Raw genomic sequence first — 22,066 nt, forward strand, 5'->3', positions numbered from 1 at the left:
ACAATACTGTCACCCAGCCAAGCCCCAGGAATGCAGGCCAGGGCACCAGATGCTTTCCTTCAATCTTGGAATACATCATGTCAAAAGGAGCCAGATGAGGTGGTTCGGGCATCTGGTAAGGATGCCTCTTGGATGCCTCCCTTTGGAGGTTATGTGGGCACACCAAACTGGGAGACGATCCCGGGGTAGACCCAAAACCCGCTGGAGAAATTATACCCTTGGGCAAGTGTGTCTAAACCTTTGACTGATACTGTATATCTCATCCAGCCTGGGAACACCTTGTGTGGAACCGGAAACTGTTGCTGGAGAGAAGGATGTGTGGAATTCCTGCTTGACCCAACCTCAGATAAATTGAAGTTAATGGATGAATAATTAGCACTAATTAGTGTCTGAGCATTGCACTCTTTACAGTTTATGAATACACCTTATTAACTAAGTTAATTAGCATTAGCTGATAACTTAGCACACCATGTTCTCATCTAAATATGGTCACTTCTGGTAACAGAACGATAACTTTGAGGCTTCAAAATGCAGTCGAGAAACCAATAGGTGATGAAAGCTTTTATATCCAGTCAGTGGATTCACCCTTTCTTACCATAAATCAAAGCTGTGTAACTTTATAAAGTAGGAACATAATCTCTCTCTTATAGATGCGAGACTGAATTCTCTCAGGCCACAGCCCTGTTCTGCTGTTTTAGATTCGTGATGCATTCTCATCAACTTAGAATTTAGAATTAATCCATTAAAAATACCCAGGAGCAGGCGCCAGTTTGTGGAAGCCACCATATTGTCCCATCATCTTGAATACAGTGGCCGAGACAGACATCTCCTTTCTCCCAAAATACATTTGTGTATGTATGTAAGGCTAGAGCAGTGGTTCTCAAATCCTGTCCTGCAGGCTTTAGATGTGTCCCTGATCCAACACACCTGAATCAAATGGCTGAATTACCTCCTCAGTATGCAGTCAAGTTCCCTAGAGTCCTGCTAATGACTTCTATATTTGACTCGGGTGTGTTGAAGCAGAGACACTGGGCCACAAGGCCTGGATTTGAGAACCACTGGGCTAGAGAATCGGACAGAAGTGAGCTTCACTGACTCATCAACTCGTATTGGACTCCTTACACAAAGTTGCACAGCCTTCTCTAGAGTAAACAGATGGGGACTCATATTGACAGCTGAGGTAAACAGCAGACTGACAGCCTACACACTCACTACGATGAACGGCAACCAGAGTTGTTTGTCCTCTAACGGCCACCGTAGCTAGGGTTATGCACTTGAATTGGGGTAAGGAGTAAGAAAACAGAATTCAGTTGACTGCGATATGCAGTCTACCAACAACTAATGGTGAGATTTTACACACTGTACCATTAAAAACTATTAAAACCACAAACAATTATTTATGTGGTTTTAATTGCAGAACATTATTTTGAAATATGAAAAACTACAAATTTATTATATATTAACCCAATCTTGCTTTATTAAAAGGAATCCAGACTATTTCCACTTATAGGCCTTAATGTGCTCTAAATGCTCACTGTTAAAAACACAGGAAATGTTTTCATTGTTTTAAACATTCTGAATGTTTAATGCATAACTTGACCTGTGAAGCATTCTGACGTAAACTGGTGGCATTTCAATGCTATGACTACAGCGCTGCTACCTCTCAGAGACCAGAGATAACATGTATGCATCATCAGTTCATAATCAGCTGTTCAGTCCAACTTTAACCAGTAGATCACCAGATACAATGACATTTAAAGGACATTTTAGGTGCTATTAATAATACTAATCAGATATCAGATAAAAGCCTTGTTTACTGGGACAAAATAATGTGGCAAGTCCATATGACAAAATATAAAACTAGACCAAATAAACAAGGTATTTTTTCATGGTTTTCTACTTCTGCTTGGGTGACCAGACCTTATAAACATCTTGTTTTTTCCAAGTCAAGTTGGAGCTTAAACTTCTCCAACATGGACAGTTTCCTCCTCAGTAGGGAGCTCATATTTACAGTGCCCTGAATGCAGCATAATGGGAATAGTAAATTGAGTGAAAGTGACTGATCCCAGCAGGCTCCTGTTACCGCTGCACGCTTCAGGAAGCTCTAACGCATCCCCTGTCCATCACGCAGTCAGGAGCCCATCATGCCTTTGACGGTTCTGCCTATAATTGCTCGCCGGGTTTCCTGTTTCCTCCCCGCCTGTTCAAATGTGTTGGGGCTGTCACCATGAGAGTGTGCGCACGAGCATGCACCTGAAAGAGGCGCCTGCATTATTAATGGTGGGATGTTGCTGTGTCCTCCCCGAGAATGTTTTGTTCCTTGCTTTTCTTGAGGTGGAACATGTCGTGCCAAACTTTTGATAAATGTAAGAATGAGACTTTGTGAGAACATGCGGCTCATTTTCTTAGCCTGGAACATCTGAAATCTCTGGAATATTTGAGTAAATGTCACTTATTTCCAGGCATTTTGGGAAAACCAATCAATTTAAACATCATGTTTAAAGTTATTCTAAACTGCTTTACGATGTTCCTTTTGAATATCTGAGAAATAATACATTTAATTTAAAACCGTAACTCCAGTCTGAAGTAAAACAATTGCACAGAACATCTGCAGTCATCTGTAATCTGTGTAGAAATGCTTGAATACCAGATTGAATTTTACAAACTGACCATTTTTGTGTACTTTTCATTGCATACCCATGCCTTGATATTACACAAGCTCATCAGTCCTTTGGCAGTGACCTATAAGCCCTAATGGATATTCATTCAAACTGGGCTTGAAAAATTTTGCAATGCATGAAAATGATTATTTTTATGTCCTGAAACATCTGCAGTCTTATTATTTCAGGCTACTAGAATAAATTTTTGTATCTGTAAACATCTTAAGTCTGAAAAATTGCCAGACAAGGCAGGCTTAACAGAAAATAAACGATTGCGTTTCTACCTCTGGAGTGTTTAAATAAAAGAAATGTGATTCAGGACTGTGTAAAAATCATTCATCACATGTAGCTGGTGTTGAAAAGCCTGAAGACCAAAACATTTCTTTTCTGTAATCTGTGTTAAAAAAAAAACGACACTTGGAAAGCTGCCTGCAGCTCTGTGGACGTCACCACTCCGTTTGAGCGACTGATGGATGTGTGTGTGTGTGTGTGTGTGTGTGTGTGTGTGTGTGTGTGTGTGTGTGTGTGTGTGTGTGTGTGTGTTGTGCTGAAACACGAGCATGAAAATTATTTTTCTATGAGCTGCGTCAGTGGGGCAGAAAGAAAAAAAAATGACAGGAAGTGAGGGAAGCGACGTCGATACAGAGAAAGAGATGAAGATAAGCGGAGTAATGCAAGAGGAGAAGAGTAAACGAGGTCTCCCTCCGTCAGACACTCTCAGCCAATCGCAGGTCGCCCTCGGCATCTCTATGACAACAGTGACATCACTTGCCTGACGACCGTGTGTCTCCCTCGTGTCTGTGCGTGTTTGTGTGTGTGAGAGATAAAGGGAGAAAGAGGTGATGACTCACCACAGCCCACGCACACACACACACTCACACACAAAAGCACCATCGGTGTGTGTTACATGAAGCCAAGTGTGTTTGTGTTTGCATGTGTGTATATATGCTGCCTGTGTGAGTGTGTACATGCATTACATACAGTGTGTGTGGTGTACATTATTAATGAGTACTCGTACAGTCTATCCCTGCTGTTGTCCTGGTAAACACAGAGCATGTATTCGTTTTTGTGTGTGATTCATTCTTCTTGTCTAAGGACAAAAAAAAATTTTTAATTTCCAAAGTATGGTGGCCCTTAGGGCTCAAAACAATACAGCTGAAGAAAACACATGCAAACTGAGAAATCTGAAGTGAGAAAACAGCAAAATGCTGAAACACTGAAAGAAGATTTAACCCCGCATTGTCCTAAATGTGTGTGTTTCCTTCATTGCAACCAGAGTCTGAAATACACTATATTTCCAAAAGTATTCACTTGTCCCATTCGTAATCCATAGGTTTTAATATGATGTTAGCCCACCCTTTGCAGCTATAACAGCTTCAGCTCTTCCGGGAAGGCTTTTCACAAGATTTAGGAGTGTTTATGGGAATTTTTGACCATTCTTCTCGAAGCACATCTGTGAGGTCAGACACTGATCTTGGATAGACGGCCTGGCTCACAGTCTCTGCTCTAATTCATCCCAAAGGTGTTCTGTCGGGTTGAGGTCAGGACTCTGTGCAGGCCAGTCAAGTTCTTCCACACCGAACTCTCTCATCCATGTCTTTATGGAGCTGCTTTGTGCACTGGTGTGCAGTCATGTTGGAACAGGAAAGGAATATCCCCAAACTGTTCCCACAAAGTTGGGAGCAGGAAATTGTCCCAGATGTCTTGGTATGCTGAAGCATTGAGAGTTCTAAGGGGCCGAGCCCAACTCTTGACAAATAACCCCACACCATAATCCCCCCTCCACCAAACTTTACACTTGGCACAATGCAGCCAGACAGGTATCGTTCTCCTGGCAACCACCAAACCCAGAATCATCCATCGGAATGCCAGACAGAGAAGTGTGATTCATCACTCCAGAGGACATGTCTCCACTGCTCTAGAGTCCAGTGGTGGCGTGTTTTACACCACTGCATCCAATGCTTTGCATTGTACTTAAGGCTTGGATGCAGCTGCTCAGCCATGGAAACCCATTCCATGAAGCTCTCTACACACTGTCCTTGAGGTAATGAAGTTTGGAGGTCTGTAGCGATGGACTCTCTAGAAAGGCGCTAGATGATGGAGAAGCTGCCCACGAATTTAAGATTTAGTTGCCATGTTGGTTTTCTGGAGCCAGTGCTAGCTCTCACATTAATCTATGTTATTTGTCAAATAAAGTTACTTTTGGCTGCTCCCACGGGGCTGATTAATGATCACCATGTGACAAAAGCGACGTCACACCCGACGCCACATTGGGTGGTCGTGCACCTCTTGATTTAACCTCATACGCGTGCCGTTGTTGTTTCAGCTACTTTCAAAATGGACGAGGTTGAGGCAAGACTGTGTGAGCGAGTCCGTCCATACAGTAATTTATATGACACGTATTCATCAACAGCACAAACGTGGTCCACAGCTGCAGTTCAGTGACTCCAATTAGTGGAGATGAAGTGCAGCAGATAGCTAGCAGCTGCAGCCCCCCCATGTCACCATCCACCTGTCAGTCAAAGAGGCCACACCTGTAAGGTTTTTTTTTTGTAGCAGGCTGTAAACACATTTATTTCTGCTGTAAAATTGGACATTTTAACATGGAAGTCTGTGGGACTGACTCACTTTTGGATTCAGCCTCAAGTGGCCATTAGAGGAACTGCAGTTTAGAGTACCTCCACACTGGTTTGATTTTTCACGAGTTCTTCCATTGCCCTGCTCTACCTCTCCACTAAGTTCTATAAAGTTCTAGTACATTTTGCTGAGAGACAAACAAGCCACCTTATGGATCTTGCCTTCTACATGTACATAAATGTATTTCTGGGATGTTCACGTGTGGACTTTTGTGGTTGCTGTCATATTTGGCAACCACAGAATTTGTATTTTTGATGACTTGGAGTGATTTCTTTGGCTTTCTTTCTGTGCAGATGGCTTGTTTGGACAGTGCCAAGCTCCTTATCAGGAGCCCATCCAGTATCAGGTGTCTGTACCCGTCCTGCACAAACTGCAGGAAGTCCTCAAAGACCTGATGGTTCAGGGTGAGTTCAGCTGAATTCAGCTCACATGCACTGCAAATAAAGAGGAAAAATATCATTCCCTCTTTTATGTTTTTGTTCTTATTGTGTGTCATTTTTTGTCACACTGTGGTATATTTTGATCTTACTGCAGACTTACTGGGACTTAATGTTGCTTCTTTTAGTTGCTGTAATTTTTCTGTGCATTTATCATACTTTTACCTTCTGGGGGAGGGCTTTATTTTGAGGCTTTTTGTGGCCACCTCGTCTTTGTGGTCAGTTTGTTTTTTTGTTGTTGTATTTTTTTAAAACTTGGTTATTTCTTGTCGGTTTGTTGTCATTTTGCCCCTTTTTCTAGTCTTTTTCTGGTCATATTTTCTCTTTGTGCTTAAATTTTTGGAAATTTTCTGTTTGTGATCTTTTTAGTAGGTTTTTTCTTTTTCATGCTACTTTTTCCATCTTTTTCTTCTGACTTTTAGACCTTTTGTCATCTTGTCTCTTTCTTTTCTGTTGTAATTTGTTGTGTCTTTGTGACTAGTTGTGAGATCTTTTTGTCTTTTTTATTGTCCCTTCAGGGATTTTGTGGTAATATTGTGCCCAGTGTGGTCAACTTTTATGTATTTTGGTAACTTATCTTTGTGCTAATTTTCCATTAGTCATTGTGCATCTCTTTGTAGTCGCTGCTTTTGTTGTGCTAGTTTATCTCTTTGTGGCCATTTTGTGGTCATTTTACTCACTTTTTTGGCTAATTGTACTAATTTGTCATCTCTAGGTGGTCATTTTATCTCTTTTTGTCACCACTTTTGCCTTTTGTGGTCATGCTGTATTACACTGTCTTTATCTTTTGGTTCTTTGTAGTAATTATGCATCTGTTAATCAAAATCAAATCTCTTTTGTTTTTGTCTTTTTTAGGCATTTTTAATCAATTTAGTGTAGTGTGGCATCTCTTTTTGATAATTCTGTGTCATTATGTTGTCACTTTCTGTTCGCTAATGGGCATTGTGTTCTCCCAGTAATTATGTTGTCTCATTACAGTAATGTTTTTTGGGTTGTTTTTTGCATGTGGCTGCACAGGTCTTAACTGGAAGGATGACATGACCCAGGCGATCATCAGCCAAGAGCTGAGCCACATTCCCACCATTGAAACCCGGTCTAAGCTTCATGAGAAGTCACCCAAACTGTAAGAAGAACCCGATTCATTAAAATCAGATTGCGGGTGGAGGTTCTTTTGAGAGGACTCAACTGTTTTATCTCCCAGGTCCTCCAGGCTGCTGGGTCCAAGTCCTCAAAGGGTTCAGGGTCTCCAAGATCAACCCGACCCCGAGACGATGCAGCAGTATGTGGACTACATGGTACTCGACCCTTCCCGGTCTTCTGTCCACATGCAGACACCCCTGCTGGACCCGTACACCTACCATAAGGTAGGGGGAGTGTTCATACTATTTTACCGAAATCCTGCTGGAATATTTTATTATAAGGAAAAACTATGCTGCTCTGCACCAGCCAGACATGAAAGTTTAAACCAGAACATCTCTTAAAGCAGTGCATTGTTATTTGAGTTTTGTCTTTTTGTGTCCCCTAGTGGCCAAAACAGAACATCTGTTGTGTGTGTCCTTGCAGCAGCAGTACGGCTACCAGGAGGAGGAGGAGCGCTCCCTCAACTCTCTGGACGATAATCCAGCCTTCCCGCTCCATCCCTCCTCCTCTCGCTCCAGATCTCGAGGAAGCCCTCTGGATCGAGACCGGCAACTCCTCCAGGATCTGGTGTCCTTTTACCTCACTTCTTCCTCCTCCTCTTCTTCTTCCTCCTCTTCCTCACCTGTTCAGTCGCTTCCCCGCCACAGAGGGGCGGTAGCAGCAGCAGCAGCAGGCCTCCCATCCTCACTGTCCTCTTCATCGTCTTCCTCCTTCTTCCCGGAGCTGGACTTCCCCCTGGACTATGGTGAGGACTACACTTCCCAGGTTGGACAGCAGGAGCCAGCAGAGAAGAAGGCGCAGAAGGAATACGACACCCTGTCGGGACTGGACGGTGAGAGATGGGCCAAAAGAAAACAAATCGACCTTTGTTTTGTCCTTTGTGGTTATTTTTTTGTGTATTCGTTTAAAAAAAAAATTTTTTTTGTCTTCTGTGGGTGTTTTGGATCCTTCTTTTTTATTTTCTGCCTCTAAAATATTTTTGGTGTCAGTGTGGAGATGTTTTCTTTTTTCCTTTTTCTGTGGAAAATTTTCTCCTTTTTGTTTTGTTTTGTTTCTACTTTTAATATTTTCTGGTCATCTTTTGTCTCTGGGGTAATTTTGTGTCTCTTTTCATTCAGTTTTTATTGTCTCAGAGATCATGTTTTGTGTACTGCACCTTTTTGCTGTACATTCTTTTTGTGGTAAGTTTTCCCAATTTGTGGTATTTTGTTGGCACTCTTTCTTTGTGTTGCTTTTTTCTGTGTTTATTTATCATGGAATTTTTGTTGCTCTCCTGGTTATAAATGTATGTTTTTGCTGTCATTTTGTGTCTATTTTGTGTTACTTTTTGTTTGTTTCTAGTAAATTTTTGCATCTTTTCCCCATAATTTTTGGGTAATTTTTTGACTGATAATTTTAACTGCGCTTTTTCCTACATTTATTTGTGTTTTTTTTGCTTCCTCATAGTCACTCTTGTTTCTTTTCACCATTTTGCATGTCGTTGTGGTTATTCTTTTGCTCTTTTTTAGTAATTTTACATCTTTTGTCACATTTTTGTCTTTGTGTTTCAGTTTGTTGTCATTTTGCCTTTTTGTTTTTTTATGGTCATCTTTTTCTCTCTTTGGTAATTTAACTTCCTTTTGGAACAATTTCGTGTCTTTTTATGATGACTGTAGTATTTTCATGTCTTTTTGTGGTCATTGTGTTATCAGTAATTTTGTTGTCATTGTGGTAAAGTTTTCTTTTTCTTGTTTTTTTTTCCTTTCTGTTATAATTTTGCCTTTTTTAAAAGTCATTTTGTGTCTGTTGTGTATTTCAGTAGATTTGCTTCTCTGTGATCACTTTTTGTCTTGCTGTCATTTCATACCCCTTGGCTTGTAGTAATTTTGCATGTTTTTGTCAAAATTTAATTTATAACAATGTTTTTTTGTGGACTTTTTGCCTATTTATGGGAATTGTGTGTGGTTTTAGTCATTTTGTCAACACTTTGTCTTATGTTTTAATGTCTTTTTGGTGATTTGTTATTTAGTTTGCTGTTTCATTGTAGTAATGCTTTATTGTGGCATTTTTTTTCCATCTGTTATTTTGTGGTCTTTTTCCGTCTCCTCCTTCCTCACTTTTTTGTCTCCTTGTCTCCTTGTAGCCACCTTTTGATTCTTTGCTGTAATGTTTTCTTCTCGTTCAGATTTTTTTCCCCCATTTCTTACAAGTCGTCTCTTTCTGCAGACATTTTGTGTCTCCTCCTGGTCACCTTTTTGTGAGTTTTTTTTTAGTGCATCCATGCATCCAGCCGTCCATGCTTCCAGCCGTCATTCATCCATCCATCCATTAGTCTATCTATAAGCCTATTTCATTCAGCCAGCCAGCCCCTTATTAAGCTCAGGGTTGCAGAGGTGCTGAAGCCTATCCTGTCATTGTCCAGCAGGCAGACAGATCACCCAGCTGTCACTGGGCTATGCAAAATTAATCTAAAATTTCTTTTAATTTAACCAAACAAGTACAATATTTTGCTTTTGTGAAACGTAGTAGCGGAAAAGCAGACAGTTCACAAATAATCTGCTGTAGCAAAGTTGTGTTAAAGGCTGTTGATCGTGTCTTTCAGTGGGTAAACTGCTCTGTGCTGTATTCACAGAGCGCTCGCTGCAGAGATTGGCTCTGCTGCTGGATCACTACGGCCTCGACATGAAGGATTTGTCCCCTGAGCAAAAAGAAGATCTGCCAGCCGCTCTGAAGCAGCTGCAGCTGGAGAGCTCCTACGCCCAAGAACAGTCCAAAGGTCGGTCACTTCACTTCACTATCATCACACACCTCACTGCTTTCTTTAAAGCTGCAGGCAGGGAGCAGGAGCAGCAAGAGCCTGCTCTTTATACTACTGTTTCATGCTTTTAGTTTACTTAATTTCACTGTTTAAAAAAAAGCATCTTTTATTGGAGTGATATGTTGATCTTAGGAGGATACAATTATGAGATTTATGCTTCCAATAAAGTCAAGAATAAGTAAAGATTCAACCAGTTGCATCCCCAGATTAGTGAACAAACCTGTCCACCACCTGCATTTCTGTAAAAGGGTTTAAAAACATGCTTTATTTTTCTTCATTTTTCAGATAAATATGGGAACAATGCTGCCACAGGAAAGAAGGTAAATGTGTTGCTTCCCACCACAGACAGTGTGATGATTTATCTCTTTGTTTATTCATTAAAAAAGAACAACGTGTCAGTCGTGGCTGTGCAGAATACAGCCAAACAAAGCTGTGTGCATTTTGCATGTCAGTGCTACAAATCGATATATTTCATTGACATTTCACAGCCTCTGGTCGCCACCTCGCAGCTAGTCTCCTCCTGTTTAGAGGTCAAAATGTTGACAGCATTCAGACCAAAAAATCTGACCCAGCAACTTCAGTCGTAAATTTGATAAAAGAACAAACAAATAAGTGAAATGTTTCTTGATTAATTATTTCAGTTGAGTCTGTGAGGACACACAGATTAAAACATCCATCACTTGCTGACTGCTTTCATTCAGTGTTTTAGTTGCATGCTAAACAAACACATTCAGAAACTAGAAGATGTTACCTTTCACATGAAGTCTTAAATATCCATTTTGATCCCACAGTTTTCAGAGGTGAAAATTAAATTTAAAAAAGGTGTATGGGAGCAGGTGGATCACATGTTTTTATATGTCTTCATCCGTCAGGTCACAGAGGGTTCAATGGCCTATAAAATGTCCGCCCAGGAGGCTCCACCCTCCAACCCCGAGCCCCGAAAACCAGAGGCAGCCCAGAAGGAGGCGACGCCCACCACGGCAGCCAATCGGGACAAACTAGGGAAGAAGGATCCGGTGGGTCAGGTGGAGGAGTTTGGTTACGTCGTCACCAATCAGAGGTGTGCTTCCTGAGTGTTTGGCCAATCAGGAGGTGTGAGTGGACAGACGTCTCGTTCTGTGTTGTCTTCGTGTTTGTGGAGAAAGGAGTCCACGCACTGTTCACTGATGTGGAAGCAGCAGGAAAACGAATCCTGAAGGATAAATACTGGAAAAAAGAGGGAAGGGAGTGAGGAAGAAAGGAAAGATAGGTGTTGAAATGGAAAAAAAGGAAGAAAAGAAGGAGAGAAAGGACTAAAGGAAAGAAGACAGGAGAGAAGTAATGAAGGAAGGACCGCAGAAATAAAGTAGAGAAAGAAACAGGAGAATAGAAAGGAAATAAAAAGAAGGAATTAAGAAAATGGAAAGGAAAAAAAAACTAAGGAAGAAAGCAGGGGTGTTGAAATGAAAACAAGGAAGGACAGAAGGAAGGCTAAAGACAGGAAGGGAGGAAGCAAGGTGTGAGGAAAGGAGTACAGAAAGAAGGTCAAAGCTGCGATATCTGACCTCAGATCAGGAAATCAGAAGCAAACAGCTGATAAACAGATCCATCAGATTTTTAATTCAGTTATGAATCAGCACAAAGATCATCTTTAAATCTCTGAACGCTGCTGTGTGTCAGAGAGAGTTTAGGTGTGTTTGAGTGTCCATGTGTGTGTGAATGTGTGTGTGTGTGTTTAAATGTGTGTGTTTTGTCAGCCTCCTCAGTCTGAACGACGGGGTGCGACTGCTGGAGCTGCTGTCGGAGAGGATCGGTCTCTCCACCGACTCCTTCATCGGCATCAGGTAGGAGCGAGGACGCCGCTGCTCCTCAACCCGCACAAAAACAAGAAAACCTGAAACAAACCGCGACATGCTCGCCTCTGGACCCTCGCTCTGTGTTTCATCAGGTTAACGCAAACCCGGTGAAGCTCTGCTCGTGGAAGTGATTCTTTAACCTGCTCCTCCTTCTTCCCCCTGAACTTGCAGCGTGCTCCGACCTGCAAAAATCTCCTCAACAAATTGTTTTTTCTATTTGATTTTTTAAAATCTGGATCTACACAAACTATCACCGCATCATCACAAGATGCCATACTGTGCTCATCCCACAATTCTTAAAAAAAAAGACACACTGCTACAAAGCATCAGAAATGAAAGAAATGTCTCAAACAGCAGTAATCCTCGGTTAGAGAAGAATTGACCTTAAAAGGAGATTTATGCAAAGTGTTTAAAAAATGAAAAGTGTCCCCATGCTTTTTGTGCTCCTGCTGCACAAATGTCTAAACTATCAAAAGCATGTTACTAATTCTTATTAATGGGCTCAGATTAGAGAAGTTTCCAGTGTTTTGCTTCGATGTTAAACTCACCTGTTCGATGTGCTCTGCTTCCTCTGCAGTGTGGTCGGCCCTGCGATCACCTTCAGGATCAGACCCAACGCCAAGAACCTGACGGCCGCCGATGTAGCCGACAAAGCCGGTACGCCACCTGTTCGCTTTCTACACCTGAACGCCGCTGCAGCCACAGACACTTTAGTTATGTCAGTGCTCTGGGTTCAATATAAAGAAGTCAAAGAAAAGGGAAGAGAATCAAAGAGAGGAGCAGACACATTTTATACAGACATTCAGCAATCACAGAGGAGACCACCTGAGGAAGGAAAGGAGCCAGAAGATACGGGAAGGAAGGAATGTAGGAACAAAGAAAGGATGGAATTGAAGAACTAAGTAATGAAGTATGAAAAGGAAGGGAGAGAGAAAGAACTGGGGAAGAAAGGATGAAAAAATACAGGAACTGAGCAAGGAAGGGAGGGAGGAGAAGAAATGAAGGAAAGATAAGAATGAAGGAAGAAGGAAAGCAAGGAAGGAAGGAACTGAGGAAGGATAGAAGAGAGAAAGTAAGGAACACAGGAAGGAAAAAGAAAGAAGGAAGGTAGAAAGAAAGGATGGAATTGAGGACTAAGTAATAAAAGATGAAAAGGAAGAGAGAAAAATAATTGAAGTGAGGACAAAAGAAATAAAAGAAGAATCTGAGGAAAATGTGAGGAAAGGAATAAGAGAAAGGAGGAAAAAAGTGATCACTAGAGGAAGAAAGTAAGAACGTTGAGGAAGGAGCATGTTTAAACTTTGATTTATTGTTGATTGGTTGGTTGAATCAGTTGCAGAGAAGAACTTCCTGGAGTCTGAAACGGGCCTGAAGGTGCTGCAGAGCGGTGTTGGAGAGGTGAGTGCTGCTCATGAATATCGCTCATTTATATCTATATTATAAAACAGTTTAAGTTGGTAGCCTCAATGGGAAGGACTAGCCAGGGTACTGGAGAGCAGAGTCCGTTTGTTAGTCAAACCTCAGATTCTGGAGGAATAAGGAGTGGTCCGCGGCCGAGTATGAAGCAGCAGGAGTGAGAGTTAGAACCTCCGAGTTTGAAGCCGTGGTTCACAGGCAGAAAGCGGTGGATTGCTCACTCTGGGTAAGGGACAAGTTGCTGCCCCAAGTGGAAGAGTTTAAGTATCTTGGAGTCTTGCTCATGACTGAGGGAATTGGAGATTGACATATGAATTGAGCCCACATTTGCAGTGATGGAAACACTATACTGTCTGCTGTGGTGAAAAGAGAGCTGAGTGTAAAAGCAAAGCTGTCAATTTACCAGTCGATCTACGTCCCCTGCGACCTGTGTTCATGAGATCTTAGTAGTGACCTAAAGAATGACATCACAGATACAAATGGTGGAAATGAACTTCCTCTGAAGGGTGGCTGGGCTCTCCCGTAGTGATAGGGTGAGAAGTTCAGTCATTCGAGAGTAGTAGAGCCACTACTCCTCTATATAGAAAGAAGCCAGTTGAGGTGGTTCAGGCGTAAAGGGGGCATTTTCTGCACCACCTGGGTGAGGTGTTCCAGGCATGTCCTACCAGGAGGTGGCCCAGGGTAAACCGAGGAAATGCCGGAGAGATTATATTTCTCAGCTGGCCTGCGAAGACCTCGGTGTACTCCCAGATGAGCTGGAGGAGGTGGCTTTGGAGAGGGAGGTCTGGGCTTCTCTGTTTAGGCTGCTACCCTGAATAAGCAGCAGAAGATAGATGGATGGATGAATGGATGGATGGGTATTACACTCTTACCCAGGTAATTTTTTTTTTTAACAGAATCAAAACTAGCACCTCATTTGGGCAGCTGTGGCTCAGATGGTAAAGCAGGTTGTCTATTAAATGGAAGGTTGGTAGATTGATCCCTTACTCCTCCAGGCCATATGCCAAAGTGTCCTTGAACCCCAAGTTGCCTCGATCCATCCATTGGAGTGCAAATGTAAGTGTTTAAGTCATAGATAAAGTACTGTATGAATATGTGTGCAATTGAGACTTGCAGTAGAACGCACTTTGAGAGGTCAGCTGAGTAGGAAGACTCTTACACTATATGAAGTACCAGTCAATTTACCATTTAGAAGACTGATTTATGATTTTTGAATTACTGATTGTGGTGGCAACTAAAGTACAGTAATTTATTTACTTATTTATGAACGTACATCTTTAAATTGGTTCACTGTTAAAAGCAAGCTTGACATTAGCTTCAGCTTGTTGTAGAGATGAGTACTCAATGGCTAAAAAAAAGAAACTGAATTTAGATTTTTTTTTCTGCCCACTTGTCACAGAGGAATGATGGCAAGTCTTTGCCCTTGGCGACCAGAGTCCAGCCCCGCTCTCGCTGGGTGTTTGCGATGCTGGTGGCCATGGCCTGCATTGGTGGCATCCTGGTGGCAGCCATGACCATCACCTGCCTGCGCCACCATGCGCACCGACTGGCAGCAAAGAAACTGGGCCTGGGACCAGAGGGAGGCAGCTTCAGCCACCAGGAGTACCAGGTGAGGGAGTACCTCAGGATACATCAGGTGTACAGAAACTAAATTTGACTGACTATTAGTCTACTAGCATCATGTGGTTGAAATTTCATTCACTGATAGTAGATGAAACAGATGTTAACAAAGTTGGATAAATGGATGGCAAGAACAATAGGCAACAACAAATGTAATAGATGTTTTTAATAATTATAGGCAAAGGATAAAATAGTCACTAAAACGGTAATATGGTTAAAATGTGATGGGCACATTGCTGAAATGTAAAGGTTCTACTTACTTTGTATGAAAATAACTAGCTGTCATGTGTTTAGATGTGAGTTTGCCAACTTTTGTCATACATTAACAACTTTTTATTCCCAATAAATAAACTGACTAGCAAAATCACATCTTAGCAGAAATGTTAGTTGCCAAGCTTTCTAAATTACTTCGCCAGCTAATATTAACTTTGGCATTTCTCGGAAGATTTGTCCTGAGTCCTTGCTATATAAATTGGTTGAGGAAGGTCTCATTTTTTTAAGTGACAGTACAGTCCATTCAAATACTAATGATTTGTACATGTAATATCCTTCATACTTTTACACAGACATAGCACCTTTAAAAACTATAAAAGAGACAAAACACAGTGAGAGGAGAGCAGTGTAACAATGCAATGCATGCATAACTGGCTCACCAGGACCTGTGTCGCCAGCACATGGCCTCCAAGGGTGCCTTCGGACGCCTTGAAGCTGCTGCCCTGGGCGCTGTGGGAGGAGCAAGTGGAGGAAGTGGAAGTGGAGGAGGAGGAGGAGGTGTTGGGGGAGGCGCAGTGGGAGGCGGAAGTACGGACTCGAGGGTGAGCAGCGTTTCTTCCCAGTTCAGCGACGGAGCCCAGCCAAGCCCCAGCTCCCACAGCAGCACGCCGTCCTGGTGCGAGGAGCCGGCTCAGGCCAACATGGACATCTCTACAGGTCACATGATACTGGTCAGTACCAGTACCAGACTTAAACCTTGGACTGGGTCATAAGATGACTTACTGTAAAAATTAAAACTCAAATCAAATCAAATTTAGTTACAGATCACATTTCAAATAACAGACCTAAACAAAGGGATTTTTCCAAATACTCCTAATGGCAGGATTTGTGTCTAAACCTTTTATTTGTGACAACTGTTTTTTGAAGCCAGATATGTCAATTGAGGGGTTAAGCTGACTGAAAAAAATGATCCAAAGTAGCTACACCCAAAATGATACACTTCTTTATGCTCTATTTTACTTCAAAATGGACATTAATTTACAAAATGAACACCATGTTTTATGTAAGACTTGAAACTAGCAATTGAGACCATAAACTCATCAGGAAAGTGTTCACTGAGGTCATAAATGAAGTGAGAAGTAGGGTTATTTTCTATGCGCCTCCTATTCAATAAGACTTCTTTGAATACCCCCTAGCATTGGTCATTTTTATCCCAGGGTTAAACTGCACACACATTTTTTGTCTGTTTTCTTACTCTTAAACTTTGGGTTAAGTTTGCTAAAGGCCCAGACAACCCACACACTGTTCTTTAAACGCTGGTATACACTTAAATTGAAAGATAGGACTGAATGTGCTGAAACAGCTTAAGATAATAATAATGTTCTTTCCTCCTAAAGGCTTATATGGAGGACCACTTGAGGAACAAGGACCGCCTGTTGAAAGAGTGGGAGGCTCTGTGTTCCTACCAGGCTGAGCCCAGCGCCGTCTCTGTGGCTCAGGGTGATGCCAATGCGAAGAAGAACCGCTGCCCTGACTCGGTGCCCTGTAAGTCCCTCAGCGACTTCACTCTCATTACCATTAAGCATCCTGCAGGAAGTTATTCAGTTAAAGCTTCGGACAAAAAAATTGATCTGTACCAGCCTGAGAGTTTGAGGCTATTTAGTATTGAATTATTATTATATTTTAAGAGTATCTACACTGATTTCTGGTTTCTCATTTGGTGTTTTATATGCTGGACTACCAAACAGGAAAATGGAGTTCTAGAACTCAAAGGTAAACGGTTAGGACTCAGGAAAAAGTCAACAAATCTTAATTTCACTAGTTTATTCTGGTATATCAGCATCCTTGACCTCTGAGATCCTCAGGTAGAGGTCTTCTGTGGCCCACAGAAATTTACAAAAAGTACCTTTTAATATCACACACAGGCTGTCTCACTCACATTTAGGAGGAATAAGTGTAAAACTTATTTCTGTCACTGTTGTCCTGTAGACGACCACTCGAGGGTAAAGCTGAAGGCAGAGATCAACCCTTCACGGTCGGACTACATCAATGCCAGCACTATAGTAAGTCTTACCCTCCACTTTCACCAAAGCAAATCAAAATTGTGTCCTATAGGAGAAACGGGAACACATTTTGGCTGAGTTAGGCAAGTTTATCCCATCTCTCAAACATTTTGAGAAGTGTCCAGTTATCAAGCATATATCAGTGAGTCTCCTAACAGTCTGAAATAAAGTCTCCCAGAAAAATGCAGTCCAATAGATGTGTCTGTCCACACCCTTGAGATCCCACGTCTTCGTTTTCTGTCCTCCTCTGCAGATCGAGCACGACCCCCGAATGCCAGCCTACATCGCCACCCAGGGCCCGCTGTCTCACACCATCTCTGACTTCTGGCAGGTCAGAGTTTGTGTGCTGATCAGGACAGTCTGCAGAGCTATTTGAATAATCAAATTTGTCTTAAATGTAAGCCTTAATCAGCACCTGTATACTTGGTGTTAGATGGTGTGGGAGAATGGCTGCACTGTGATCGTGATGATGACGGCTCTGGTGGAGGATGGAGAGAAACAGTGTGATCGCTACTGGCCTGACGAAGGCTCGTCCCTCTACCACATCTATGAGGTGAGCGGGTGTGTGTTTATGTGTGTGAGGATGTGAGGGTGTGTGTGTGTGTGTGTGTGTGCTGCAGCAGGAGGGATTTTATTATTCTTCTGAATTCGTCCAGGTGAACTTGGTGTCGGAGCACATCTGGTGTAATGACTTCCTGGTGCGCAGTTTCTACCTGAAGAACGTGCAGACGCAGGAGACCCGGACACTCACTCAGTTCCACTTCCTCAGCTGGCCGGCTCAGGGTATCCCTACCTCTACACGCCCCCTGCTGGACTTCCGCAGGTACTGTTGTTAACTCCAAACATAAACTGGGTATTTCTCTGTATGGGAGGTGGGATGAATTTGCTATTGCAGTCATGTGAAAAAGAAAGTTTTTGCAGTTCTGTGAAAAACTAGTTCATCCTTCCTGCTTCCACAGGAATTGAGAAAGTAAATAGCATCCAAATGCACTTGATTAATTTATCATCAGCAAACATGAACAGCTCTATAAAAGCAGAAATTTTGGCAGTTTGCTGGACTGGAGCATTCAGGTGTGTGTTAACACAATGTGACAATCTTCCCAGGCGTGGACATACCAGCAAATTCACCCCAAGGTCAGAACGTGCAATGCTCAGAAACTGCAAAAACCCAAGAGCTACATCTCAGACTCTACAGGCTTCAGTTAGCGTGTTAAATGTTAAATTTCATGACAATACAATTAGAAAAACACTGAACATGGCTTGTTTGGAAGGGTTGTAAGGAAAACACCTCTTCTCTCTAAGAAGAACACGGCAGCACGGCTTAGGTTTGCAAAGTTGCAACTGAACAAATCACAAGACTTCTTGAACAATGTCCTTTAGAAAGAGGAGACCAAAGTGCAGATGTTTGGCAATAATGCACAAAACCAAACACAGCATATCAGCGCAAACACCTCATACCAACTGTCAGCACGGTGGTGGAGGGCTGATGATTTGGGCTTGTGTTGCAGCCACAAAACTTGGGCACCATGAACCACGAGTCAACCATGGACTCCTCTGTACACCAAAGTATTCTAGAGTCAAATGTGAGGCCGTTTGTCTGACAGCTAAAGCTTGGCTGAAACTGGGTCATGCCTCAGGACAATGATTCCAAGCACAGCAGCAACTCTACAAAAGAATAGCTAAAAAAAATAAAGAATCAAGGTGTTGAAATCCAGTCAAAGTTCAGACCTCAACCTGACTGAAACCTGCAAACCTCTATGAACTGGAGCAATGCTGTAAAGAAGAGTGGGCCAAAACTTTTCCACAGTGATGTGACAGACTGATAAAGTCATATAATTACTTCAAGTTACTGCTGCTAAAGGTGGTTCTACAAGCTACTGAATCACTGGATGTACTTAGTTTGTCATAGGACTGCAGAGAGTCTTGTAAAAACTTTCTTTTTCACATGACTGTATATTAAAAGTGCTTTAGATAACATAATTACACACATCCAATTCTCTTTATTGCTAATGTCTGAATGGATTCTAACGATCACCTTGCCGGCAACCACATACATATGCGATGCGGTGCGGGTGGTGCAGGTTCAAGTCCCGGCCTGTCGTCAGTGTGTCTGCGTGTCTTCCCCCTTGTCTTTCCCCCATTTCCTGTCTCTCTCTACTACAGATTTTTTTTTTTAAAAAGCCACTGTGGCCAAAAATAAAAAAGAAAACTATGAGGAATTCCTCGACTCTCGTGTTGCCTCTAACAGCCTGTGGACTGATTTTCTACGGACGCTGCAAAAATCCAAGGGGTCTCTGGCCAACACTGGCTAATAACAGCTTAACTAACATGAACTAGCTCTCTGCACCATAAGCTGAAAAATAAAGTCCACATAAGGGCCAAAAACATTGCTACTACTGAACTACTAAAAACATTAGCTCACAAGCTTAAACCAAGGGCTCCACTGGCTAACCTGTGCAGTACAGGCCAGCTAACTGCTACATTGGGGATGAAGCAGTTTGCCCATGGTGGAACATTAAGTTAATTTCTAAATTATGGTTATTATTTCAGAAAGGAGAATAAACCAAGATACAATTACTGGCTAAAGACGTGTCAAAACACCAAGATTTCAAGGCTTCATAACAGGAAATCACTAACCAAATGGGGGGGGGCTTCACCAGCTGATTTCATCCATCAGTAAATCATGAAACAGAGCAGCTTCCCAGGAGGGATATCGACATTGGTAGCTTCATCACATCCAAGTCAAGTTTGCTGTCATTATATTGATACTTGCACACAGTGCATACAGTACAGGAACATAAAGCAGGGCTAACAGCCACGGGCACCTTTGACAACAACAGGTTTCTGAGGTTACACAGACCTTCTTTAATTAATAGTCCACTTATGCTTCAGAAAAGTCCAGAAAACAAGCAAAGCCAACACAATCGCCCTTCAAAAATAGCGTCCATCTCCTCCCTGACCCAAAAGGGACAAAATCATGCAAACAAACAGGTAACTTAAACCAACTTAACTTAAGCCTTACCTGATAAATAAACATTATAGATTCCCTCTATCTGTCAGTCTTTCAGTCATCATCCTACCTCCTCTCCTCTCCTCTCCTCTCCTCTCCTCTCCTCTCCTCTCCTCTCCTCTCCTCTCCTCTCCTCTCCTCTCCTCTCCCCCTGTGCGATGGAGGTCAGCGGGGCCCCTGGTTTAATTTTGAACATGTCTGTCTGTGTCATTCTTGTGGTTTGCAGCTAGTAGTCTGGGTCCAGTTGCATAGTCACAAAAATGATCATGGACTGATGTGGCTGCAGCACGAGGTCCATCGCAGAAAAAAACCCTATCATCTATCTATCTGTCTATCTGTCTATCAATCTATTGATCGATCTATCTATGAATAAATAAATAACTTTAACCTATTTATTTCCTAACCCACGGGCTGGAGCCTATCCCAGCTATCATAGGGTGAGAGGCAGGGTACGCCCTAACCTAACCCCACTGACATCATGTCTTTGGACTGTGGGAGGAAAATTGAGTGCAATTCAGCATTTAATAACTTTAACTACTCAAGTGCAACGCTTAAAAATATAACCACAGCTTTAACAATAATACTGTAAATTCTTTAATTAAGTTACTATGTGCTGTTTCTTAGTCACGTTTTCTTCTTCAAGACACTCACAGTCAAATGCAGCAATAAAAACATGCCATGTTTAGCATGCCAGAATTATTATCCCCCCCCTTTTTTGTGCACAAAATTCTGTTAAAGAAAGCATTAATAAATATTCTACAGTCGTAATGTTTTATTTACCTTGTCATGTCTCTACAGGAAGGTGAATAAGTGCTACCGAGGACGATCCTGCCCCATCATCGTGCACTGCAGGTACTACCCTCGTGCCAAGATATTTTTAAAAATTTGCCCACTACAATCTGCTCCTGAACACCACAAACTGCGTGGCATATGTATACTTTTGACCTACTTGCATGGAACTGCAACAGTGTCTAAATTTAGTTTTAGTATCTTTTTTTTGAACAATGTGCAATATTTTTATTTAGTGTTTAGTTTGTATTTAAGCAGAGGTAGTCAGTAAGCTGGAATTGTGCCATATTGTTATTTTGTTTGCTGTAACCTGAGATTTACCTTTCTTGTTTGTTTACACAGTGACGGTACTGGTCGGACTGGGACTTACATCCTGATTGACATGGTTCTGAATCGCATGGCTAAGGGTAAACGTTTAATTTTATCACTGCATGTGGATTTGTGTTCCCTGAGTATTTAGCCAAAGTCCTTAAGACCTCCAGGCGGTTATTTTAAAGACCCAATCTACTCCTTGCTTTCCTGCAGGCGTTAAAGAGATCGACATCGCCGCCACACTGGAGCACGTCCGAGATCAGAGGCCTGGGATGGTCCGCACCAAGGTGAGGGTTCCTCTTATCTCGCTTTTCCTTTGACATTGATTATTTTCACTGACATTACCATAACAATCCAAAACAGCTGAGCATTGCTACTCACTCAGCTGTGCTCTTGTTTATTTATAAAAGATAAAAACATCTGCCTTAAACTACTAAAACAGATCAGGGACATGAGTTTTCTCCAAGTTTTTGACCACTTTAAACTGGTTTTAGATTTCTAATTCAAATGTTGGAAGGTTATATCAGTTAGTGACATCAAATCAATTTGATTTAGACCATTCTGATTGGATGATTAGGGTGAAGATAATTCATACCTGTTTCTGACTGGTGGACTGCATTTTACCTGACACTTTCACAAGTTACACTCCATCTCTTGAGTCAGTAGGAAAGGAGTTAAAATCAGTAATGAAAAATACATTAATGGGCCTCTTTTGTTTCCAGGACCAGTTTGAGTTTGCGCTGACAGCAGTCGCTGAGGAGGTCAACGCCATCCTCAAAGCTCTGCCCCAGTGAAACCAGTACCTAGCAGGCCAGCCTCCAGTCTGACGGACCGACACCACCGGCTTGACCCACATGCTCAAAACTCGCATCTTACCTTTCTTTTTCTGTGTGATGATGAACGGCATTGATGTCACAGAAAATGAAGATTTTAGGATTTACACAAGATTGAATCTGTTTAAATATTTGTGACACAGATGTGTTCAGGGACCTTCAGGACAAAAAAGAAAAGTAAAAAATGTGGATCATGTGGCTAAAAAAACACGGATTATTCTCTCAGCTTTAAATCAGATCCTCTACCTGTGGAAATCCAATCTGAAAGTCTTGTAGCTGTTCTCCAGTTTAAGTATTACCCAAT

General features: G+C 42.0%; 1 protein-coding gene across 1 annotated transcript in view; it reads left to right on the forward strand.

The window, feature by feature from the left end:
* The window catches only part of ptprnb (protein tyrosine phosphatase receptor type Nb), a 39,836-nt gene extending 18,113 nt beyond the window's left edge, over nt 1-21,723 (forward strand). Inside the window, exons 3-23 of the mRNA XM_030750621.1 lie at nt 5,591-5,701; nt 6,752-6,857; nt 6,936-7,098; nt 7,298-7,706; nt 9,486-9,629; nt 9,957-9,991; nt 10,544-10,731; nt 11,408-11,494; nt 12,084-12,163; nt 12,840-12,904; nt 14,322-14,531; nt 15,199-15,486; nt 16,153-16,300; nt 16,745-16,818; nt 17,072-17,149; nt 17,252-17,371; nt 17,475-17,641; nt 20,627-20,680; nt 20,960-21,024; nt 21,143-21,216; nt 21,652-21,723. Coding sequence (XP_030606481.1) covers nt 5,591-5,701; nt 6,752-6,857; nt 6,936-7,098; nt 7,298-7,706; nt 9,486-9,629; nt 9,957-9,991; nt 10,544-10,731; nt 11,408-11,494; nt 12,084-12,163; nt 12,840-12,904; nt 14,322-14,531; nt 15,199-15,486; nt 16,153-16,300; nt 16,745-16,818; nt 17,072-17,149; nt 17,252-17,371; nt 17,475-17,641; nt 20,627-20,680; nt 20,960-21,024; nt 21,143-21,216; nt 21,652-21,723 — 2,738 coding nt within the window. The remainder of the gene's footprint in view (nt 1-5,590; nt 5,702-6,751; nt 6,858-6,935; nt 7,099-7,297; nt 7,707-9,485; nt 9,630-9,956; nt 9,992-10,543; nt 10,732-11,407; nt 11,495-12,083; nt 12,164-12,839; nt 12,905-14,321; nt 14,532-15,198; nt 15,487-16,152; nt 16,301-16,744; nt 16,819-17,071; nt 17,150-17,251; nt 17,372-17,474; nt 17,642-20,626; nt 20,681-20,959; nt 21,025-21,142; nt 21,217-21,651) is intronic.
* Nucleotides 21,724-22,066: the final 343 nt, after the last annotated feature.

The sequence above is a fragment of the Archocentrus centrarchus genome, chromosome 2 (assembly GCF_007364275.1).
Source record: "Archocentrus centrarchus isolate MPI-CPG fArcCen1 chromosome 2, fArcCen1, whole genome shotgun sequence".
Classification (NCBI taxonomy): Eukaryota; Metazoa; Chordata; class Actinopteri; order Cichliformes; family Cichlidae; genus Archocentrus; species Archocentrus centrarchus.